This window comes from Leuciscus leuciscus (assembly GCF_965113295.1).
Source record: "Leuciscus leuciscus genome assembly, chromosome: 5".
NCBI classification, from domain to species: Eukaryota; Metazoa; Chordata; class Actinopteri; order Cypriniformes; family Leuciscidae; genus Leuciscus; species Leuciscus leuciscus.
Genome location: NC_138729.1, coordinates 12,805,169 through 12,832,153, shown reverse-complemented (window position 1 = coordinate 12,832,153; position 26,985 = coordinate 12,805,169). Strand labels below are relative to the sequence as shown.

General features: G+C 35.3%; 1 protein-coding gene and 1 long non-coding RNA gene across 6 annotated transcripts in view; one reads left to right on the top strand and one right to left on the bottom strand.

Annotated features, from left to right (window-relative positions):
* mast4 (microtubule associated serine/threonine kinase family member 4) overlaps positions 1-26,985 on the bottom strand; it is a 137,094-nt gene that overhangs the window by 100,021 nt on the left and 10,088 nt on the right. For all 5 annotated transcript variants that reach the window (XM_082171351.1, XM_082171361.1, XM_082171359.1 and 2 more), the window contains exons 2-3: positions 8,625-8,778; positions 2,763-2,890 (exon numbers count right to left, since the gene is read on the bottom strand). In XM_082171351.1, coding sequence (XP_082027477.1) covers positions 2,763-2,890; positions 8,625-8,778 — 282 coding nt within the window. The remainder of the gene's footprint in view (positions 1-2,762; positions 2,891-8,624; positions 8,779-26,985) is intronic.
* Positions 1,418-25,629, top strand: LOC309500006. Its single transcript, XR_014206434.1, has 3 exons — positions 1,418-2,016; positions 2,766-2,882; positions 25,160-25,629. It is a non-coding gene; the product is annotated as an uncharacterized lncRNA (long non-coding RNA).

Here is a 26,985-nt window from a genome sequence, read left to right as displayed (position 1 = left end):
AACGTGCTGCTAAATTGTAACGCACACACATACAGACTGTAGCTCGCACATCACATGCAGATCGCATGCACAGAAACATTCAGTAGCGCAGAAATGTATTGTCAACATTGTTCTGTGATCTATCAATAAAATAGCTAAGATACTGAAAAAATGCATATACTGTATTTCTTAGTAACTAAAACCCACAGCTTCACTATTAGTAGAGATGCTGCCAGAAAGAATCATATATAATAGAAATAATTCACATGTAATCAATCTCTCACTAATGCATTCATATAAATGTAATCTTTACTGTGCTACTTTATCGGTATCTGATTTAGAACGAGCAGAAATCTGTGAGGAATATAATGACCCAAAGACAAAAGAGCTGATAAAAATAAGCTGTTTTGTAGGATCAATAGCTCTGTGGGCAATACTGTGTCATATGCCATAGCTGTGCACAAGGCAACCAGCGTTCGAGTCTCAGCTCGAAGTTCAGGCTTATTTATAGACGTCATCAGCGATTAGTTGACGTTGACTCGAATTTTTAAATCACAGAACTGTCGACTTCAAAATCTGAAGTCGTTCAACCCCTAATCCCAGGAGCACAAAACAGTGCATAGTTGCAGAAATACCCATGAACAACCAGTCAGTAATCACACACACGACACCGTAACGGTTCTCGGATTACTTCAAGTCATTATAAAAATAATTGCTGCAGTTCAGTGAGTAAGTGAAAAAAAATTTTTTTTTTTTTTTTTATGACTTTGTGATCCATTAGACTGATTCAGAGCCTTTTTGACTAATTCAATTAATCACATTCAAGAATCATTAAATTCAGGCTGCAAAGCTCATAACTTGGATTTCTTTTGTGCTGTGCTATAAATGGGAGCAGTGTATTTTAGTACAGTGTGTCCTGTCCAAATAGAAGGACAAATGAAGAGTCATTCATTGAAGACATACAATAACAAATAATAGGAACAAATGTCATAGAAGCATTTGTTCTACTTATATTTAGGCCTACTTATTTATTTATTTATTTACAGAACTGTTTCTGTATAAAAGATGGTCCTTGTTTTCCCACCCTAGGCAGCATAGCCAGTACAGGGAACAAGTAAAATGGTTTTAACTGGTTATCTAAGCTGGTCAAAGGCTGTTTATTTCAGCAGGGGAGTGGGAGAGAAAGAGAGAGAGAGAGAGAGAGAGACCAAGGAGGCTCCAATGCAAGCAGATCGGATACAGCCGCTAAGTAAATGACATTCTGTTTGTTGCAGCATTGACCCTGCTCCCTGTGGTCATTAATTTCAATCAGGCGCCCAACATGGAACCTGGACCTCTGTTTGCCACGGCTCAGGAGAAGCAAATAAGACATGGCGGGTTCTCAGGATATCTTCACAGCATCCAGCTCAGCACAGCTCAGCACAAAGTAATGGGAAAAAACACCCTTTTCTTAAATATATTTGGTCCAAAATACACAATGCTGCCATTTAATTTTCTTATGGTCAACATGGTTACTCTTAGACAATGCAAGGTCTTTCAGAAAAACTAAAGTTTATTTTTTACTACTAGGTCAACAAAAATATTATGAAATAATTATTTACTTGACATTATGCACTTAAAAAATTCGGGGGGAAAATTGGTCCTCATTGAAAATATGGAGTAGACTGTTCATGACTTTTAAAGGTTTAGTTCCCGCAAAAAATATCCTCACCCTCATGTCATTCCAACTCCATAAGACCTTTGTCCATCTTCAGAACACAAATTAAAGTATTTTTATATTCTTTCATTTTTGACCATACATTGAAAATCCACTGAACCAAAATTTTCAAAAAGTTAAATACAGAAGTAACCAATGCATTATCAATCAAAATATGATGTAATCAAGTGTTCTGAAGAGACACAGTCACTCTATATGACGAACAAATAAACAGAAGCTCAATGTGAATGATTGACAGACACAAACAAACCTTTTTGGTTCTCATGCGTCAAAGCAAGGCTTTTTGGTTGCAGGATTTTAAGGATTTTAATGACATGAGGGTGAGTAAATGACAGCTCAGTAAACTTACATTTTTGGGTAAACTCTCCATTTAAATAATACAAGCAGTAAAAGCAGATAAAAGATATGTAAACTTAATAATTTGGTATCACTTTAGTTAAAAAAAGTGAATTATTCACCTTATTTCAACTGAGCGATATAACTTCCTAATTAATTAACCAGAGTTTCTTGTAAGTTAATAGTATTTAGAATGTTAATATTGTTTTTCTCGTTTGTTCCTGTGTAGCTATCCATTAATGACCGAACAGTTTTCTAAAGTGTTACCAACAATTTACTGACCCAGCAGGAAGACTACTTCTCCAACTTGCTGCGATTCTGAATTTCCTTATACGACTCATGCAAAGAACAACATTTACAAATTGCATAGTATATAGTACTTTTATGGCACTGGTTTGACAGCCTCTGGTCAACACTTCCATTTGTACGGAATAGAGAAGCCTGGATATTTTGAGGAGATATTATATATATATCGGAACAGGTTAATCATCCTCATCGGTCCATAAGATTTCAAACTAAATGCCTGGTTCTTCTTCCAAGTGCAACATGCTAAAACGCAAACATACTGTACGTAAATGATTAGGTTCAATATCACAATCGACTCTTATCAGATCAGACCAAATCAATGTTATTATTTTGTGCCAATGATACAGTGGCGCTCCCTAGTGTTTGAGCAGTGAATCCACCAAATGATATCAGGCTAAACTCAATTTGTTTGTGGTATACTGACCAGGCTGGCAGTGAGAGAGGGCGCAGATTTGCCTAGGGTCTGGGAGCGCATGCGCACCAAGTTGGTGGTCTCTGAGCCCGTGGCTGACCATGCCTGCTGGGTTGAAGCATATGGCAGAAGGTACTTCCCTGAAAAAATAAAAAGATTTGTCTGAGAAAAACACATACAGGGGTTGGACAATGAAACTGAAACACCTGGTTTTAGACCATAAAGTTTTAGTATGGTGTAGGGCCTCCTTGTGTGGCCAATACAGCATCAATTCGTCTTTGGAATGACAGATACAAGTCCTGCCAGTGGCCAGAGGGATTTTAAAGCCATTCCTCTTCCAGAACAGTGGCCATGTCAGTATGTGATGCTGGTAGAGGAAAACGTTTTCTGACTTGCTCTTTCAAAAAAAAAAACACAAAGTGTCTCATAAATATTTAAATCTGGTGACTGTGCAGACCATGGGAGATGTTCAACTTCACTTTCATGTTCATCAAAACATTCTGTCACAAGCTGTGTGTATTGGTGCATTATCATGCTGATACATGGCACCACTTTCAGGGTAAAATGTTTCAACCATTAGGCGCACATGGTCCACCAGAATGGTTTGGTTGTCCTTGGCAGTGACACGGCCATCAAGCACAGTAGAGAATGCCATAATATTGCAGTCCAACAGTCTGGGTGTAAAGCCTCTTTGGGGCTTCTGCACACCGTAACACTGCTAATTCAACCTTCACACTCTGCTCTTAATGATGGAATGTGCAATCAGTGAAGACTGTCCACCAGGCCATGCATATATAGGCATACAACCTCCAAAACTATATTGGTCATTGTTTCAGTTTCATTGTCCAACCCCTGTAAATACATACATTATATAACACACACATAAACACACCAGTGATACAGTATATAAATACATACTTGCATATACAACTGTACATCTATAAGTAAAAAGTACAGCAGGAGTCCAGGGAACATTAGTATTTAGTGGTAGCATATTGGACAAAACATGTTCTTGAAGGTAACGTGGTAAATAATAATGTAATATGTTCAGACAAGATCATAGAGGATTCTGGGAGTGTCTTACTATTTCACAGGCTATGACTCAGTGACTCATCATAACGGACATGTCATAACAAACAAATGCAGAGCAACATGACTCACATTACAGCATCTACAGGCATGTGCCTGGCGTGGAGCAAAGGTCAAAATGCCCAATGAGCAAGGCATACGATTTGTGTAAATACAAATTATTATTATTTATTTGTGTGTGCGTGTGCGTGCGCATGTGTGTGAAGCCCAAAAACATTTGGACACTTTGGGACAGTTTCTTGCATTCTACTGTACAGCTTTTCCTTTGTTTTTAAAAGTAAACTATGCACCAGACGGACATGTTTAACTGTTGCGCTTGCATCTTGGGTCTTTTGACATTATACACTTCAAAATTTTGAAAAAAGGGGGAAAGTTGGTCCTCACAGTGATCTGTGTGAATTGCCTTTTAAACCACAGTCAAAGTGGTGGTTCACCCAAAATTTAACCACAAATTTTATTTATTTTCTTCTGTGTGTTTTTTGTAAATGAATGTCAATGGGGTCCGGTGTGTTTTTAAATCCCACTGACTTTAGTATGTATGGACAAATGGACTTCTTAAAATATATTATTTTGTGTTCCGCAGAAGAAAGGACATTATACAGCTTTGGAACTACATGACAGAATCTTCATTTTTGGCTGAACTATCCCTTTAAATTTATGATTTTCATTGCATTAGATAGCAAGATATCAAACCAAGATGCATTTATTTTACAGAAATATAGCACGAGCACACTTTAAAGCAAAACATTTAAAGAAAATAAAGTCTGTTTGGTTTTGAATAATAAAACAATAGATATACTATACTGTTTAAAAAAAAAAAAAGTATTGTGACACTTCCTATCATTGAATGTAAGTGGATCGTGTTTATAGTTAATATGATGAAATCTTTGTCACACCAGCTGATCAAAAAAGTCATTGCAAAAATGGCTCAGAAATGTTAGTTTTGAGAGAAGCTCTTTTACACCATTATTTATCTTATATTCATGCCTTTCACACTGTCACAGTACATTACAGCACTGTGGATGGCCTCTTCACCTAAACTAATCATTTTCCAGCCCCCCGTTGATCTATTGATAGTTTAGATTGATAATCTAATATACCTTCATAACACTGAGCTGCCATACAAATGCAATTTATTGGTTGAGGAGACATGTCAGACGAAATTAAATCTGTTAGACCCAAATTGTATACGGTTTAATATAATAAATTTACGCTTTTGTGATCTTACATTTCAGGAATTGTTTTCATGGTGCATTAGGTGCTGCGTAAAACTGTGGCTTGTCATTTTAAATGGTTTTGTAGACTCAGAGAAGCAAATTTGATGTGTTATTTCCAAATAACTGCTTATATGGCAAATAATGCATTAGCAAGGAGCTTGTGTCCCTTTTGGTCAAATAAATGGTAAATCAAGGTAAATAAATAATGGCAGGAGTTTGGCCATGACAAAGGCATCATCGCAGAGTTCATTTCAATTCATTTGATTTGGGACAATATCAAAGCTGATTACTACAAATACAAAATGCAATCAAATGTATTAAATGGAACATTTAAATGTGATTAAAATGGGCTTATCCGATCATTTGTATTATGTGTTTGTCCATGCATATCTGTCCTGCTCTTCACTTCATGTTTTGTGTGTCGAGTGTTCTTCAAGTTTAAGTGTTTCTTGATTTCTCCAGTCCTTTACATATGAATCAGCAGCTGTCTGTCCTCTCAAGCTTAATACAGAACAATCTTCTCCCTGGCAACTAGCAAAACCTCACTGCAGTAAGGGCAAAATTGCCTTCAAATACTAGAATACTGAACTAAATCAGATTTAAACATTTTTCAGTTTAGGAGAGGTGAGAGAGGATTCTTTTTTAAATTTCTTCTCTTAGAAACAGACTCTGTTTAGCTATAGCATTGTATCCTAGACAACCTATTGCTAACCTGTATTTATGTGTTTGTGGGCTCTATATGGTCACATAACCCGGTCAAAAAACAGGATACGTAGAAGGAAAACTGCGATTCCTGTTCACTACGAAAGAGCTTCCATATAGTCACCGTCCACATGACTGAGGAAATGCCAGCTAGACGCCCTCAGCACATTTCAGCAGTGTGCCCTATATACCTGATTCAACACATCAGACCACGAGGAACAGCAAGACAAACATCACATGAAACAATGTAGTCAAATATGGTGGTCATAATGTCACGTCTAATGAAAATAGCACAATGAAGCTCTTAGGAGCCAAATCCAAAACAGAAAAATATTAAATGAAATCGCAACTTTCTGCATTATAAAGTTCTGACTTACTTTACTTTTCACAATGGCTTTAAACGAGATCGACTGATTGTGATCAGTTCGATAAAAGGTCTCGCTTGGATTGTCTGTAACACATTTAATGTTTAAAAGATGCCATATCATAAATGTATATTTATTATATTTTTTCCCCTGAGGTCGACTTATAAACAATCAAGGTTTCTTGAACAAAAGAAAACAACCTACATTTTAATTTGCACTTGCAAATAAATAAATGTAGCACCCTCAATTCACCACACGTTTTGCAAAAATCTGCCGTTTTGCTAACTAACACTCTCCAAAGCCCCGCCCTCCAAAATGAAGCTAGCTAACATGCAAAAAGCATAATGCGTTATGGTCTGTTCCTTACACAAAGCTATCATATGGCTCCAATAGACCTGGAACATAGAGTAGTCCAGTGAGTAAGTTTGTGGGTAAATTACAGTTTTTAGGTGAATTATCCCTTTAAAGGCCCGGAATACTTTATTTTCTGAGTTCGGCTCCATCTCGCACACAGCCGTGACCGCAGAGGTAAAGTAAACTCAACTGTGGATGAGCGCGAACGGATGAGTTTGACACAAACGCAGTACAATTGCTTTTCTATACTCTACAAAAGGGGTTCTCAAACTTTTTGGGGCCAGGGACCCCTTAGAGGGGAGAACATTTTCCAAGGACCCCCTTATAATTATAATGGCGATTAAGCATATGCTTGCTTGATACAGTTTGCACTCTAGTAATCAAAAAGCATGTCTAATTAATTGAAATGATACACTATATTATATACAATTTATCAAATAGTTATTAAAAGTTTGACAAATAATTTTTTTTAGAGCCCATATGAAATCCCTTTTTTTTTATAATTTTTTTTTTTTTTTTTTTTTTTTAATAGCTAAATTCAATTTTAACAATCAAGAAGCATGTCTAATCAACTGAATTCATAAAACGTTACCAATTAAATGTTTTTAAATATTTGCAGGTGTCACAGTTAGGGGCTCTTATTTTGATGTTCTGTTTTGTTTCCCTTAGTTCATGTTTCCCTGCTTTGATTAGTTTTCTGATTAATTCCCTGTTTGAAATATCCCCCAGTTACTTGTAATTATCAGCCATGTCTTATTTAGTTCATTGTTATTTTCTTAGTATTTAAAATAGCCGTATGTAAGATTGTGGTCAAAACTGGTACTGCAATCACTTTCAAATTACTGTAGAGCGGTATATCCCCTCCCCCTCCCCCCTGACTCGAGGTTGCCAGATAGGCTGCAGGATCCAGCAGGAAAGTAGGCTGCTACGTAGCTGTGGTAACTAGAGCAGAGCTGGCAACCCGGATGCCGAAACACTACTGACTTCGTGATTGGTAGATAGGTGGAGGGTGGCGCTTCAGGCCAAAACACAAGATGACAACGTCAACATCAGTTGAGGGCTGCAACTTCACTTTTTAAATGACAATATCCTGGCCAGACTACTGTTGTCAGTGATATAAGTATTTGAAATGAACATGATTTCTTAATGTCTAGTGACATATCAGGGCCATGTTATGATTAATTGAAATACATTTCTTACATACAGCTCCTTTAAGTCCTGAGTTTGGTTATGTTCCTCCTCCGATATTGTCTTTTTTTTATTATTATTGATACAAGCTGTTACACTGCCTTTGTTTACTCCTGTGATTCCTGGATAATTGGAAAATTTTAAATGTAAAGGATTTTCTGTGGAGTGAAGGGAAATATAATACTGTTTGTAAAAGTTTTGTTTATTTACTGGTATTTTAGAAATTAATAAAATGTGACATACATTCATACTACTTGTGTTTTGTTTTTTCTCTCACCAATGCAAATATGATTTGGTGTGACTCGTTACCTAGAAAATGCGGTAAATATTTTCTGTTGTGAATGGCTCACTTTTTTTTCCAATTAAAACGAGTAGCTGGTTATTTACAGTATGTGGTTTTTGTGTCAAGGAAAAAAGGATCAAGAAAAATATGATGTTTCACAATATGACCCTATTTACATCCGACTGTACACAAAGTAGGGCTGTGCGATAAATCGTAAATTATTTTCGATTTTGGCTTCCAACGATTATGAAAACAAGATAATCGACGTGAAACTGTTATTGTGCCGCTGCTACCCACACACCTTTGTTTCCTTTACTGATTACTGATCTGAATACCACTGTTATTACATCTTCCTGAAAAACCTAAAGCACTGTTTATTTAATGAGTGTATTTTTTGTCGGTTTTGTTTGTAATTTAGTTTCTTTGTTGTTATTGTATTGCTGACTGTTTACTTGTCTTCTGTAACCGTTTTGAGGACTTTTACTGTCATTCATTAACCTAGTATTAGTTTTTGCTGAAGTATCGATAATTGTGAAACTTCACTGAGAGTTCAAATTACTACTATCATGAAATAAGACTTTGATCATATCACCCCCACCTATAATCGTGTTAAAAAAATTGTGATTATGATTTTTGCCAAAATCGAGCAGCCCAAACACAAAGGTCAAAGTTTTACCTGTAAGAGCGCCCCCTAGGCTTCCTCTCCGGAGCTGCTTGCCATCTTCGCTGAGTTGTCGTTTAAATTTCAGTGCTAAACTGGAGCCGTGAGATACGTCTGGGTTGCTGGACTTGCGGAAAGGCATGGAGGGGGGGTAGAGGATGTTATCCGGCTGGAAGAAAGATGAGATCAACATGGAGTTCAATATGGGAAACATTACAGGGAAGATCACATCAGGAATAGCACTGCAGTGTTTACAAAAATACACAACATACTTAGTGCTGCATATCCATTACTGACAATACTTTACTCAATTCATTATAATGTAATAACATACTCCATCTCTAAACCACCTTTCCTTTTTTGACTGACATCACTCTTATTTTTCAACCCCATCTAAAGTTAAATACCTGTGAAAACCATTTCATGTGGACAATATTTCAATCTCAGCATGAATCAGTCACTAATGCTGCATTTGATACTGGTAAATCCCACCGTGTTATTATCATAATTGTCATTTTAATTTAGTTAATGCTATATATAACCAACCATTTCCTCCACTTTCAGTTCATTTGAGGCCTTTCACCCCCTCCAGCACTCAATGAACAAAACAAGGCTTTTTCTCGTACAGATAAAATCTTTCTAGACAAGCAAACACATCTGAGGGCTCTTTCCACCTCAAATGATAAACACATTAGTGGAAACCATTATTGGAAAAATCCAAGACAACAAACTGTTTATTACCAAAGCAAGGAGGGTAGCACTATTATATAAAACGGATTATGTTGAATGGTGATATGGTGTAGTGCTATTATCAAGCAAAGGCTGTAATTTAATTAAATTAATTTAATTCAATATATGCAACACTGTTCATTTACACACAAGCAGTTCGTGATCGAAATCTGTTCATACTAAATGCTGCTTCTCATCTCTGCATCTGCCTGAGTTTGGGTTGCTTATAACCAATGCTTAATTTGTAAATGAATAAGTGCTGGATGAAAAACAGCAATTGTGACAGACACTGACCATACTTCAGTTTTCTCGGAACATTCATTGACAGCACTGAACGGTGATGGAGCATGATTCACAAGTTTCTGCACGGCCCTAACTACACCCTAGTGTATTATTCAGTCACATAGCTACGTTGAGACCAAATATCATACCATATCAACCAAATATCAGTTGATCAGTGATATTCTCCCTCACCGACGACATCGTTGCCTTTTCCAGTACATGGATTTCTGACTGACCTAACTAACTCCCGTTGTTCGTATCTCCTGCTATCCTGATTAGTATAGCAGAATTGTCCAGGGCTGCAGTTCCATCTTCCCGGGATCTCTATTGATCAGAAACACCATCAGTTTTACTCTGGCTCAAATTAAACATTGTTGATAATGTGCATTTGGCAATGCAATATGAGCTAACCATCTTCAGACTTGCAATGAGGAGCATTTGTAAACCAGTGGTTTTGAACAAAAGAGAATTAAGCTAAATATTTGTTTTTTTCTATTTTACAGTGAAATGTTACAATATAATTATCTTAATTTAATATTTTTTAATAATAATAATAATAATAATAAGTCATGTTTATATTAGGGCTGTCAAAAGATTAATCGCATCCAAAATAAAAGTTTGTGTTTAAATAATATGTGTGTGTACTGTGTATAATTAAATTTGTATAAATACACACACATGCTTGTATATATTTAAGAAATGTTTTTAATTTATATATAAAAAAAATTATATTTAAATATAATATCAATTATATATAAATATATACAGTATATGTATGCAAATATTTCTTAAATATATACATGCATGTGTGTGTATTTATATATACAAAATAATTATACACAGTACACACACATATATTATGTAAACACAAACTTTTATTTTGGATGCGATTAATCTTTTGACAGCCCTAGTTTATATATGATCACAACTCTTTTTTTTTTTTTTTTATGAGCAAATAAACCTAGAGCTTTAGAAAAAGAAAAATATATACATAATATACTGTATATCATGAAACCCTAAAAGCATCAGGTTTATCACTAGGAACAATCCATAATAGAATTTACCAACTAAATGTTGCACCTTGAATTTTTTTTTTTTATAGCAATCAGATTTTCCATTCATAAACAGCACAGATTATATAATATGTGTGTGAATTTGAAGGCTATCACAGTATGTATAAAGATCCACTAAGGGTGAAAATACGGAGTTCAAAAACATCTGGTCTTGAAGAAAGACTTTGCCATTGTTGCCATCACAAACACTACTACACCACGCCGTATGACATAAACGTCCTTTCTTTCCATTGTCAAACAGAGTTGAAAAGGCTCATGAGGAGCTGAGTAGCACCAAGCTGTGGAACAATGTAAGAGTAGAGGAAGAGGTTCCTCCCAGTGAATATAAACAAATGGAGGCCTAGTGTGTTCTCTAACTGGAAGGGAACTCCCTCTGCTTTGAGGAAAATGATTTATGATACTACACACTCTTCTGTGGAGTTGCTGAAAAGAGCTGCAATGATCCACACAGATGAAAACCAAAACCATGTGAGAAGACCCACATCTTTAGTGGAGAACAAGACCATAATTATGAAAAGACATGAGGTCACCTCCACCTGAGGCCGGGACCGGTAAAGTACCGGTAAAGCACTTATTTTTAATATAGTTCTTGTGAGAGCTAAGTGTCACATGCTCCTTCAGAAATTATTTAAATAAGCTGATTAGATGCTTAGTGATTATTATCAATTATTATTGGTACTCAATTATTCATTTTTATTTAATTTTTTTATTAGTATCAATGTTGAAAACAGTTTTACTAAATATTTTTGTGGAAACTGATACTTTTTTGGGATTCTTTGATTAATAGACTGTTCAGTGTCAGCTTTTATTTAAAATAGAAATCTTTTGTAGCATTATACAATTATTTATACATTTAATCAGTTATATACAGAAAATGAATACTTCTTGATGAATAAAAGTATTTTTTTTTTTTTTTTTTTTTTTAATTAACTAAAACAAATTAAACTAAGTAGCATGCAGTGGTGTTCTGAAATGAATCACTAAATAAAAAAATAAAAAAATAAAGTCATCATATATTTTCAGGACATTTCAAGTTTGAATTTGACGTGACAGAGGTGATATCTAAGTGGGTGAGTTTTTACTTACTTTTTAATCGAGTGGTGCAGAAATGACGTAAATTTGTTGGCCAAAACGCGGAAATGAGTTAAATGCTTAAATGGCTGAAATAAGGTCTGTGGTGAACACAAGCTCAAGACACTTTCATGCTTTATTCTATGACATAAAATCCATAAGTATTACCCCACTCATGAATTTTTGAAGCTGTAACGTGTCTTGAAAAAGGGAGTTGCTAACAAGTGGCTAAATGTGACTACAGAGGCTGTCAGAGAGATTAAACGCCATCACGTCGAACAGGTCAACTCAGTCTGCTTTTACAACCTCCTTATGCTAATAATTGTGCCCTTATAAAGTATTCTAACTCAAACTTTCAGGGAAAATGTTTTTTTGTTTTCAGATAAAAACTTAAGTTGTTGGAAGCTTAGTGATGGTGAAGTTGAAGTCGTGGAACTGTGGTGTAGTTAATCTATAGCCTACCTTTAGCTTTTTACTTCAGGCGACTGCATTTAGGCTTCAACATTCATAAAAGTTGTGTTTGTCTGTGAAAATGATCTTGATGGACAAGACATGTAAGCATTATACAATTTTGTTGATCACATAGCTTTTTTTTTGTTGCAATCATCCAAAAGCCTATGGAAAAATCCTATTGGGAACCAGTGTCCTGTGATGTCATACCTGCACCACTCTATGAGTCTTCCCATTCACAGCATCCTTTTTTCATACGTTTCGCAAACGTGCATGAAAACAAGAGGCGGGATTTAGTGCACGAGCCAATCATAACCAACCATATCCAATCACAGCGCGATTGAAGCATTGCCTCCTCTCATGTGACTTTGTCCCATTCATTCTCAATTACCCCCCAACAAATCCACTGCATGTGAGAGTCTGTTAAAAAAGTAATAATAAATTTGAGAAAGGGGGTCCCCTTATTTTTTAGGGGATAATTTTTTTTAAGTTACTTAAAAGTTAAAGAACTTAAAGAACATGCTTCACACTTAACTGCTCTGAAAGAGCTCTTAATTGCAATGAAAATGAATGAAAATGAATGAAAATGAATGAAAATGAATGAAAATGAATGAAAATGAATGAAAATGAATGAAAATGAATGAATCACATATTGAGCAGTAAGATGATGTTATAATTTCTGGGCAAATCAACTCTCACAACTAAACATTATTTCTGACCCAAATACATTTGCCAAAGTCCTCAGGAAGACAAGTCAAGGAGAGCTGCAGCAGGAGGAAATGTGCCTCACAGCCAAGTTTCCACAAAACTTGCAGCTGATATTTCCATCACACCCTGCAAAAAAGTAACTGTCACGTTTATGAAAAGCTGAATTCTGAATTCTGATGAAGAGCTATGAGGCATCAAAAAGCAGAAGCTACTTTGAATGATTCATTAAATCAACCACCTGGAGCAATCTGGCTTTATGCCCAATGCTGAAAGCAGAGCACAGCATATCTCTAGTTCATGGATCACCCTTCCAAAAGACATTCAGATTATCAACCCAGAGGACTAATAAATAAAGGCAGCTGTTTCAACAAGTAAAAATTAATCTAGATGTGGCCATATATGCATATAGGAACCATTTAGGAAACACTTACAATTGTTTCAATGAGGAGCAAAAGCTTTAGATGTGCAGAATATGGTTGCCCAGAGTTGTTTGCCCCACTGACCAATACACTACCACCACACCTTTCACAAACACCACAAAATGCTGTGCTCCTCAGTCAAAACCGTGAGATGAGATATAATCATGCATAGAAAGCAAAAGGCTTGTGTGTGTTCAAAACAATACAATGTTTTCCCAAAATGGAAAAGTTTGAATCCTTTTATATCAACTACAGAGGAAGGACAGAATATCTTAAATATATTGTTTATGTCAGGTCAATGATAATGCTCTGTTTTTTTATTTTTTTTTATTATTCAGATATATTAATAAAAAAATAAAAATAAATACTTTAATGTACGTTATGTATAAAATGACTGGTTTACCTCTATGGTTTGCACGTTTTTAATCCATAAATTAATTTAGATATTTTGGGGGGCATTAAGTCAAACATGAAACAATTGTCCTGATATTATAAAGGGGGAAAATGTAAGATTGAGATTTACATTATGATGTTTTTAAAGAAAACTTATGTAGTTTGACAATCTTTATTATTTTATTTCATTATTACTTTATTATTTAAACATCTGTAGTATATGTTAATAAATCAGCTTTTTGCTTTATTGCCAATATACATTAATAATTAAGTTTTGATTATAAAAAGATAAAAACACATGTACACAATATGCAAGGAAACTGTTTCCTTTTGACTTTACGGTTACATCACATGACATTTTTAGATCTATATATTTAAACTTTAAAGTGCCCCCATTATGCTATTTTAAAGTTTGTCTACTATAGGTCTACAATAGGTTTACATGCATCAAAGGTCACATAAAACTTTCTCATAATATACATTGCACATCACCTCATTTCTCAAAGAGTCAGAATATGATTTGTTTGAAGATTCAGTCTCTCTAAACCCACCTTTCTGCAAGCCAACTCTTCTCTGATTGGTCAAATGGCCCACTCTGTTGTGATTGGTCTACTGCTTACAGCCCATGTCAGAAAAAACCCCCGCCTATTAACATGTCTGAATTTCAGTTCCGGAGGATTCCTCAGCACTCAACCTTTTGAAATACTGTACATGCAAAGTGGATTTGCAGCACTGAAAACAGCATCTTCTCGACATGTCAACAACACAAACCAAACTCATCCAGGCCTCAGCTACAACTACAGTGTTTGAGGGCGGGTCAAATAAGACGTCGTTCACAGGCATTGTTACGTAGGTATGCAACAGGAAGGGAGACTGGAATTGCTGACAACTCGTTTCAGCAGTTCAGAATTGATTCTTTCTTTTAGAAGACAATAACTTTATTTGTCACACACTTTGAGCTTTGAAACTTTGCAGACCTTTTAAATTCACAAACAGCTAAATTGTATTTGCATAAAGGTAATATTCGAAAAAGCATAATAGGGGCACTTTACATAAATAAATAATTCAATAAATGAAACAAACAAGACTCTATTTGACAATAAGGTTGACAATTGAATTCTGATTGGTTGCATACAAACTTACATGGTCTATAGAAATTTAAAGTGTAAGTTAACTAAACTACTAAAATCAACAAGTAATATAAACTAAAGTGACTACATAACCAAAAGTGCAACGCCTACAGCAAACAGAAACAGCAAACATGCCTGCAGAAAAGGAGCTAATTTATTACTCATTGTCTGTTTTCATGAGGAGGTAATTTTTAACCCAAGCCTGCTGGACACAAAATAAGATAACATCTCTTTATGACCTCATAACTGGTCACTCGCCAAAAAGTTTACATATCTCAACTGTCCATCTATTATAAAAACAAATGATGTTGTAAAATATACCAATGATGCATTTTGGACGTGCTTACAGTTCAAACTATGATTCATACTTGCAGTATAATCTTTTCTGTGGGACAGAGGTTGAAGAAAGAGTAACTTTATTGTAACATTTTATTATGTCTCAGTTCCTGATTGTAAACTAGGCAATTTCTCAGAAATTATATTTTATAAGTATGAGATCACAGTCAGCACAAAGTTCATTTTGGGATAGTGTGAAGTTAAAAGCTTTAATACATCTATCTTTGACCCAACATACTTTATAAACTTTAGAACAAGATCATGTGGGATTTACAGTTTAGCAGGATTTCAATAAACAGATATGAAAGGTTATATAATTACAGCATAACATAATAATTATGTCCTGAACTCTCTAAGAAGATTAAAGGTGTGCGTCGGTAAAACATCCACATAAACCATCATTACTTGTGGTCTGGCTGCCAATGAAGGACAGATATGTGGAGGTCAGTTATTTCTATGGGAGAGTAGCTGTGACGTAGGTATTGGGTATTTCTATGGGTAGGTATTGTTCCTAAACAATATTGCATGTTGATATAGTCACAGTTATCGTTTAATGCCAATGTAGTCTCTTTTAGTAATGGAAAAACTTGTTAATGTTGACAATGAACATTTTTCGTCATAGTTTTCGTTGATGAAATTAACACTAAAAACCATAATGAACTTAACTTTGCAAAATAACAGTTTAGAGTGATGATAATTACAGTATAGACAAAATAATTAATTAAATATGAGTGCTTGAACTTAAAACTGTGGTTGGAACCTTTTTTTTGTGCCCATCAACACGCTTTGAATTTGTAAAAACACATGGCCTTTTGTGAGCTGTGCTGCGAGAATAGTTGAAATGAATTCTTCAATTAGACAACTCATAGCACACAGGGAAAGTAATGATATAACAGAAGCTAAGCCATTTTGATGCAGGTGTTTCTCATTTTGAGGCAGTCGAGCATCGCGTCAATAAAGCCTATACAGGAGAAACAGACTGTGGAAGCAGTCACTGAATCCATCGGTGTGGAAAATAACTGCACCACAAATGAGAAAGAAATGAAAAGGCAGAATTAACTCAGCATTGTGCTAAGAAAACAAGACCATCCAACTACCAACTCACAAAAGTGCCTATAGCAGACAAATCAAAGACCTATTTTACAAGAAATGCTGTGGTGTACCATGTGACTCATCAAATGGTAGGCAAATTACATGGTACTGATTACCGTACATTACCATTCAAAAGTTTGAGGCCAGTAAGCCAAACTATAAAAAAAATACAAATTCTGAGGATTATATGACACTTTAGCTTTAAATTTAGCTCTGCAATCACATAAATAAATTGTTTTAAAATATGAAATACATTTTTTAAACCGTAGCAATTAAAGATAGTATTCCAAAATAATACTGTTTCCACTGTATTTTTGATCAAATAAATGCAGCCATGGTGAGCAGAAAAGACATCTCTCAATAACAACAAAAAGAAAACATCTTATTGATCTCAAACTTCATGCTAATACCATTGGACTCTACCTCTTTCATGTTTTCTTTTTTGGATATACCCTTATGTGTTCTTTTTTGGATATGTACAATGGTAATACTAAATGTATCTGAGGTATATTGGGGATACTATATAAATATTGTGGTATAGGAATACGATAAATATAGTCTATCTCAAAAATACCATGGATTTACCATCTGGTATCATCACTGAATCATGGTAGTGCCACATTACTGTTTTGTAAGCGTATTGTTTCATGATTTCATCACCTCACAAAAAAAAAACAAAAAAAAAAAGCTATAAAGAACAAACAGGTGAAAAAAAAAACACGGTGTTTTTTCACAGCATTCTGCATTTCACTTTCTATTAAACGCCCCTGGGGAGAAAATGTACCATCACTGCTATTTCTGAACCCAGAGAAGAGGAGGTAGTTGTCATGTAAAGAGCTTTATAGAGAAGGATGTCCATTTCTCTATTATCAGTAGGGTAGCAATCTGTTATCAGATGGAAATGTTTTACTAACTGAAGGACCCGTACATTCACCATGCTCTGTGACCAGATTAGTAACACTATATGACATCTCCCAGTGCCGTCATTAATTCATTCAGTAATGCTGGACAGGGATGTTGTTGTGTTGCCATCGGCTAGAAACTAATGAGTATCATTTCAGAAGAGATCCTTCTGATCAAACCGTTTTATCTGAAGTATTTGTTTCTTAGACACGGGTTTGCTCATGATGAAAGCCAAAAACAAAGCACTCATCGAGAGAGAGAGAGAGAGAGAGAGAGAGAGAGAGAGAGAGAGAGAGAGAGAGAGAGGTTATCCGTTCAACCATTTGTTTTTCTCATTCAATCTCTCTCCCTGAGGCAGGGTCAAAGAGAATTTGCACTGTTACATAATTATATAAGAGCATTTTTATGAATTTTACATCAGAGGTATTTCACAGTTAGTTCAACTATTTAAAAATACTGAGCAACAGTGGGAAAAATTAATGTCAATGTCCCAGGTAATAGAAGGCATGAATGCCTGCAACCTGAGTTCTCTTTTCAATATGCAGTATTTTACAGTTATATACAATATATTGTTATGAAAGCATCACACTCACACAGTGGAATTTGAACACACCATTGATGATTAGAGCTAGAAAAATGCAAGCTTTGTTTAATTGAAAACACTCAATCCACGGCAATGTAAACACGTTAGTCTGCATCCAAATGTGCCTATTTATTTGCAGCCTGCTGACAATGGGAAAGTGTATACTCTGAGTAAATGACTAAACAGTACACTAAGACATGGTATCATTCAAATGTCTGATACCACAGATTGTGGCAAGTAAAAGTCAAATTAAATAAGTAAACAATAAATAAATAAATAAATAAATAAAACCAATAAATAAATAAACTTTTTATTTTTCAATTACAACAATAAACAAATCAAAATAAATAAGTTACAAATAAAAAAAAGAGTTCATAAAAATAAATCAATAAAAATTAATAAATATAAATTAAAAAAATAATAAATAAAAGTATATGAATAAAAAGATATAGTAAAGAATAAAAGATAAGTAAATAAGTAAAAATGTGCGCTTTGAAAATTCTTCTTTTTTTTTTTTAAGGGATAGTTCACTTTGAAATTAAATGTTGGTATGTTTTAGCTTACCTCAAGGGCATCCAAGATGTAGGTGTCTTTTTTTTCCGCAGTAGTTTCAATTTGGATATTTTTAGGTCAAACCGTTCTTGTCTGTCAGTCATATAATGCTACTGCGAAACTGTAGCCAATGCGACATCTAGTGTATATATCTATTCCCGCCCGCGCTCTCAGATCACTTGGACGCGGCTGTGTTCAAGAGGTAAAAACGATATAAATACTGTTCGTTTTCTCACACAAACCGCTCGTTTCGTGTCTTAGGCCATCAATGTGTACTTACGATGGGGAATTGTTTAATTTGGACGATGGGGAATTGTTTTAATTTGGACTCTGTGCTTGCTCTTTGAGACAGTGACCATCGACCTGCATTATATGACTGACAGACAAGAACGGTTTGACCTAAAAATATCAAAATTTAAACTACTGCGGAAAAAGACACCTACATCTTGGATGCCCTTGAGGTAAGCTAAAACATACCAAAATTTTATTTCAAAGTGAACTATCCCTTTAAGTGTCTCCCAGGCACATCTCAGCATGATATTTTCAATATAACGAGTAACTGTTATGCAGTATTTGAGACTAGAATTGGTGCATCCTGAATCATAGCACCAATTCTAGTCTCAAATACTGCATAACAGTTACTCGTAGTGTTGTTCTAACAAACATAATTTAATGGAGGATGTGAACCTTCACCGAATAATCAGTGAAATTCTGCATATTGCTCCATCGGGTAACATGAGAATTCAGGGTAGAGTTACTTTCTTAAGTGTGCTTGAAGCCCGCTGGAAGCTTGACCCCTGCTCATAATTTTAGCAATTACGTTGAGAATTTGACAACAGGAAGGGGGGGAGGGGGGGACTGATTCTCAGTTGTGAGTAAGAGACTTACTCCAGGGAATGGGTGAAAGTTAAAACATTTGTATATTCCCTTTGGTTCTCCCTTTGTTATTAGTGGTTCCTCAATTTCTTTCAATGTTGGTCAGTAAACAAATTCAGTCCTCGAGTACCAAATATTACTTTTTGGTTCAAGGTTCTAAACCACTGTGGTGTACTTTTTTTTTTTTTTTTTTTTTTTACTTTGTACTGGGTGCATTTTGCTTTTTGATTTCACGGAATTGGTAGCAAGCTGTGGAGACGCTAAACATTAAGAGTGGCACAGAACACTCACAAACCATTACAGATAACAAATTACAGTTCCTGCACTCATTATAACACACATGGGGCAAAATTAAAACAAGTGGAGATGTTTCCTCTGTAATAGATATATCTCTGACATGAGTCATTTAATTTACCGGCGATGCTTATGGAGACAAATATGAGATTCAGTTGCTTTGTTGTTGAGCTAGCAAAGAGTGCGGCCTCTGTCTAAATACACACAACAGATATAGGTCATTTACCCTTGCTAACCAACTTATACTGTAAACAGCAGTGTTTGTTTACATGATGTCGTCATAGGAACTTCTGGTCATCTTTGTGTATCAGATTACTTCACTTTTGCATTACATGGCTGTGAAAACTGATCTTCTGAACTCCAATCCCTCCCAACCAGTGCTGCTAATGTGATTAGCAACTCATTTTCCATTACTACAAATTGTCTGAACATCTGACCAGTGGCATCTCATATGTCACTGTCAGAAATGAATCAACAAGAAGACATATCGTATGCAAAAGGTCAACCTCACACGATAGGAGAAGCTGCCCATGTGCCCAAAATAGCCAAGGCTAATATTTTACACCAGACGTGTAAACCGTAGCCACCAGCCACAACAGAAGTGACACATGAAACATGGGGAACTGATGAGGTCTTATTTGGTTATATCTTGCTTAAACTTATTTTTTTACATAAAGGTTTTAAAAATATATACTTTTGACAAATGTGTGCAGTGGCGTTCTGTAATGATGAGGGCAAAGTCTTCAGTCCTTTAAAAAAGAAAAAAAGAAAATTGAAAACAGAAAATATAGAAATAAAAATAAAGGTTATACTTAGTATTGACACATTTTCCAGGTTAAATAAATGAACATTAATTAAAACATTAATATCAAAAAGCAATTACAATACAATTTTATTTTGTTTTTTTACATTAACAATTAAATTAATTTTCTAATTGTTAACATCACTAATAAATACAAAAATAAAATGCACAGATCATGTTTCAAGATTGATTTTGACGTGACAAAACAGTGAAATCTGAGGTGAGGGAGTTGAATACTTCCTTTTTAATGAGTCTTAACATTAACATTATTATTTAGCCATTAATTCAGAATCAGATCAATTTTAATCATGTGAACAACGCCTGCTTCCCTTGCCTTCTCAAAGGAAACACCCCTAAATCAAATAGTTCCTCACAAAAAATGAAAAATCTGTAATTATGTGAGCTGCAGCTGATGATTATCAGTGAACACTAAGTTGTGATCTGTTCATCACAAAGCTATTGTAGGCATTTACAAGACAGAATACAGGTTTCATGCAAACACTGTGTTCATGGACAACAGAAAAAAATAAATAAAAATAAAAATCTATTGGTGCACCTGATGCATAGTGGACTTTTGAAGACTTCCACAAAATGTGTCAACCAGTAATTCAATAAAATACAATTGTGGCAATCGGGTTATACTCTGTCCTACAATGCTTGTGTTTTCAAAGATATAGTAATTGTGTTCCTCAATCCTCAATTGCACAATGGTGTTGCAAAATGTTACATAATACACACAAAGTTAATTCTGGGAGTATTACAAAACCACTTTATTCTGTCAGACACAGTCTGGGACAGTCTGTAGGCTCATCAGAACCATATTAAATGTTTTAGTTTTTTTCCTGATCTTATGTTTTATGTTACCATTCTAGATAGTTCAGGGGTTAGGTTAGGTTAGGTCATATATCTATAAATCCCAAACTTTTGAATGGTACTAATATATTGGAGAATGGTGAAATGACCAAATTAAAAAGTTATAATATATATGTCCAGAATATATGGAAATTTAAGAAGGGCCTTTAAATGGACAAATAATCCAGATGGTACAGTTACCAACAAAGATTAATGAGGCCATGCCAACTAGCCAAACCTTGAACCCTTGATTTACACAGCAACCATGAACTTACCCTACCGGACTAAATCTCATTTGCAGTCCATATGTAAACAGGCATGCATGCATGGAAATGCCAGTCAATAACAGTTAGAGGAACACTTTAGCCTTGAAATCTTGGAGACCTTCGGCACAAAGCAAAAGCTACAGTTTTTCACAGTATTTCAGTCTGACAGTGTCTGAAACAACATCCTAATATTAAGGAGGCTGCCCACACAATGTCAAGCTATTAAGACACAGTGGGTCTAAACAATCCTTCACAGTCACAGTCTGCTGAAGAGTAAATCAGTGGGGTTCATCAATCCCCAGAACACAGTTCACTCAAGGTTAAAACTCATACCAAAGTGCTACACAGAAACAATAATGTGAGCAGATTTTTTTTCCACATCAATAATTAATTGCAGTAAATTTTAGAGCCTCAGCCTAGCAGTTAGTGCATGTTTCTACACGTAAACCCATGTTGTTTATACAGGTGATGCGAGTTTGAGTCCAGATTGCATCATTCGCCGACTGTCCGCTTTTCTAAATGTAATTTTCTTTCCTACATGTTCCTACATGACATTATTAAAAGGAATACTTTACTTTAAAAATAAGAAGATTTTGTCCGTGTTTACTGGCCTTCATTTCATTCTAAATGTGCATGCTTTATTTTCATTTTTGGGTGAACTATCCCTTTAATTGGTTCACGGTAAGTTACCTAACTAAATAAATGCACGAATTAAAAAAAATTAAAATAAGGATAGATACTTCAGAAATCCACCAGAAAAATTATCCAGGCATCTGCGGCTTACTATTTTCAGTGTACTATGATTTGGGATGCACTAATCTTATCTTGCAAACTATTTTAAACAGGTAGGCTATAGTCCTATCTTAACTGCGAGCAAATAAGCATAGTGACAACTTGATCCTATTATATATCCCCATTATAACCACTAAGCCATCTACACTGCAAGTGTGATCTAGTTTTGCCACATTGTCTAACAGCTTTGTTGATTTATAATGGGAATTATCCAGTTTTAACCTGTGCCTGCTTTCTCTATATACAGTAAACACACTGTGTGTCCCAATTTAAAAAAATCTTAGTTACATTGAAGAACTTACAGTGAAAGTGAATGGGTTTTTAAAAGCAGAAATGTGATTCTTGTAATTTTATAAAAGCAATTACATTAATTATTCTGTTAAAACGTGTATTATTTGAGCTGTAAAGTTGTTTAAACTTTTTTAAAAATATTTTTTAGTTAAGTCAAAGTGTTGAAATTGTACATTTGGAAACACAGAAAAGGTTAGTGTTAATTTGCTAACACCCACACAAACACTAAAACAATGTTAATGCACATATTGTTTAAAGGTAGGGTATTTGCAAAAAAAAAATATATATATATATTGTTATACAGGTTAAAACTTCACATCCTGCTAGCAATCAATAATAGAAGTGGTCTAACTATTAAAACCTGTATATCTTCTGTGGAAAAAAAATGTCAGTATGCAATGATACGATGTGCCTGTACCAGCACCCTGCTTGCTCAGACATCAAACATCCTCAGCGAGATCCATAAGGTTTAAAGTTACATAATTGCCTATCCTAACTTTAAGTGTTGTGACTTTACAATAGAAACTTTACTAATGCAATTTTTTTTAGAATTCATGGTTTGGCCATATTCCTTTTAAGTTACATTGTAACCATGGAGTCTGCATGGTGTGTGTTAGCAGACACACTGACATCTGGCATACTTCTCTGTCATTTTGGGAGTTCCTTCATGAATGAACATGTCCAAATAAAGACGAAGAGCAATTTCCTTTCCCTCCACATACAAGAAATGTGCAAGAGCGTATACTCGATCATGCTTCTAAACCACACATCTGTTTATATCCAGAGGGAGGTTGTGTCAACACAGGAAACATGACTTTGCTACTGAGATTTTGCAGGGCTATTGCCAACAGTAAACCTTTAGGGATAATGAACAGTGCAGTGTGAGAGGGGACATGCCTCTTTTAAGACAGTGGGAACTTCTGTGACACCGGGGTGTTCTGGTTAGGCTGACCTCAGCAAAACAGCTCAGTTCAGTAATGTGAGCTGTTTAACCTCCAGAGGAACATGATTTAGTTGGAAATGGAGCAGAGGAAATGTTAAGGTCAGGCAGATGTACAGTGATGACGTTAGCTCATGCACTAAAGAGCTGCAAGATTTCATGATATTTTTTTCTTTAGGGTAAAATATGCCATATTTCTTGTAGTTGTCTCTACTCAGTAAACTGGGATAATTGAAGATATTTCAGATGTCAATTGAACTTAACTTTTGGACTTTGTCATTTTTATTAAAGGATGTTTTTTTTTTAAATATCAATATTTGTGTGATTTGAAACAGTTTTGTGATTAATTTATCTAATTTGTGTCTCTGGAAAATAGTCTTTGACATTTATAAGTATTGTTGAATTTCAAGATTTCAAGATCTAAAGAATTTGAGTCAATAATTCAGGCTAATGATTAATTTTACAGGCCTTTGAGCAGTGCAAGGAGAATCATGGAGGTCTATAAAAGCTCACTCATCTCAATAGTCTATGATCAGCCAGCAAATTAATCCATTGAATGTGATTATTCAGTATCAATAGTTGTTGCAGCACATATGCAACAAAGTGGTCTGTTTTTTGATGCAATTAATTAAAGTGGCCTTACTACACAATCAAATCATCACCAGCATGGCATAAATATGCATAATGGCTGCCCACTGCTCTGGGTGTGTGTGTCCACGGTTTGCAGTGTGTGCATGTTCACTACTCACTACTCTGTGTGTGCACTAACATGGATGGGTTAAATGCAGAGGACAGGGATACCATACTTGGCCTTCACATGTCACTTAAATTAATAAATTATATTAAAATTATAATAAACATTGAACAATCCAAGCACAGTGGACGTCAGACAGCACAAAGCAGTATAATGAGAGCAATTTATTTTTCTCTTTTATTTTTATTTTTTTATTGCAGACAGTGCATGAAAGAGTGTTGAGCAACCAGGACACAGTTCCCTAAAAAAACGGATGTTTACCAAGCCTTTCACTTTTCCTGGATCCTCAAGCTTAGTGCTTTTTAATCCAGTATTATTAACAGAATCCATCTCAAACAGTTCCATCACTTCACAAGATTGAATATAGAGACAGATTTATGAAGAACAGACACCATAGTTTACATTAGATACATTGCAAAATGGTTTGATGTTACCGCACCCAAGTTTCCACACAGGTGTTAAAAGGCTGGCAATGATTTTTTTTTTATTATAAATATTAAAATATGCTGGTGCACCAACAAAAAGTACCCTTATAATAGCACCAATCAAACAACTTTGTCAGCTTTACAGGTATTATTCACTCAGCAGCTTAAAATTCAACACCATTTCAGTTTTCTAATAACATTTTGTTTCCAAAAGTTTATATTCTAGAACAAACTCATACTGTGCAAAACCTATAAGCACAATTGTGAATAATTATGCTAAATTATGGTTTGAGTAATAGGTGTTAAGTTTATTTTGACTTAGCCATAAAGTGGACTAAATGCAAAATCTACAACACTGACATAAGTTGATGGGGAGGGGTCTCTGTTCAGTTCTCTTAAAGTTAATGTTTGAGGATTTCTTACCCTACACCTATCAGAAGATGCCCACGCTGGTGACGTGAAATTCCTTCTCAATGCCATTGTTGTTCCATTAAAAGGTTCCCCCAAAATCCAATGCTATCTCTCTCATTTCAACAGTCGACCAAGCGAAACCAATAAATCAACAGCAAACAGACAGACATGCTGAGGATGACATCACCCGTAATGGACACAGGAGAAACCCTAAACAGATTAAGGGCAAATCCTCTTAGCAAGTAAGCCATTCACCAACACTCTACATCCTCTTTACAGGTCCGAGAAACCCTGTTAAAATAAATGGATGGTTATTTATAACCTCGGAAATGGACTTTCACTTGTTGAATCCTATCGACAGCTCTTCAACAGATAATTCAGATTGATAAAAAAAGAAAAACACACACACCCACAGACCAGCACTCATATTTCTGAGAACAATGTACTGTCACTGGTCAAAATATGACTAGAAAAGATTAAAAGGTATGACATTTTGAAACAGATTACGACAATAATCAAGGAAAGATAAAAAAAAAAAAAAATACTGTATTTCATGCTTGCAAATGTAATATCATTTTGAGGATTGCATTAGTGCGGAAGTGTTTCTGAGACTTTTTTTACACTGTATACAAAATTTTACAGACTAAACTATGACTATTTTGCAAGATATGAAATCAGATCGATTTATTCAGATATTGTAATCAAAATATTGCTAAAGTAATGATGTAAGCATCAGCATAATGCTTTCTCATGCATAATTAAAACGGCTCATTCACACATTCACTGGTGAATGCTAAATACAGTGGTTTGCTATTTGAGGAAAGAGCAAGCTATAATGAGAGAATGTCTCAAAGAGGTGAAAAGAATGAATAAATAAAAAGTCTACTTCTGACACTTTTTTGCATTGTGACATTATTTTCAGAACAATTAAGCAAATTTTACCCCAATAAACGGTATTTTTTGTATGTAACATTTGCTTTACGCAATTGTTGCATTTCAAGTGACAAGACAAAAAGAGTTCAAACAGACATGTCTAAAAAATAAAATAAAATAAAAGAGCTGAGGAGAATCAACATACGAAAGGCCGGAGAGTGGATCCAGCCACAGAAAAGCGGCACAGCATCTGTCCCAGAGATGGAGGAGCCAGCTCTTCGGGAGATGAACACACTAACTCCTTCCCCCAGGGGAGGGTCGGGTTGAGAATCATTTGTTGAGACAAATTTCTGTAAAAGCCCAGTTTCTTACTTGTGTTGCTGGTGTGACCCTAGTTATTTTGCCAGATGGAAAGAGATTGAGACATGCATCCCTGGATATAATGTTCAGACACTCATGGGAGAGGACCATATTCCAACCGATTTAAAGGTCCCATGACATGAAATTTCCACTTTCTGAGGTTTTTTAACATTAATATGAGTTCCCCTAGCCTGTATATGGTCCTCAAGTTTCAAAAAATTTTAATCGGTGTAAATCGAGCTTTTGCTATCTTTCTCTGCCTTTGAGAAAATGGAAGCTCAACCGGGCTGATCTTGAATCTCCTCCTTATGACGTCATAAGGAGAAATGTTACCTCCCTTTCTCTGCTTTGCCCGCCCAGAGAATATTTCTCGCCCATGAGAAAAATGAGCTAGGAAGTAGGAACGCGCACGCGATTTTAGTTTGTCCACGAGAGCTATCATGGCTTTTGAGCGAGCTAAGCATAATAATTGCTCAATAATTGGATGTACAAATGAACATCAAATGGTCAATACAGAGCTGGGCTTGCTGAACGTCGGACAAGTAAGTCAACAAATTATATATAAATGTGTTGCTTTACTGTTTATGGTTACCTAGCTTCTTACACGTAGAATGTGGCTGTCACATTAGCTATGCAGCTATGCAGTTACTTGCGCTAATGTAAAGGTAGACAGCATCAAGTTACACATACTGTAACGCGAGTGTTGTACATTTCTTTGT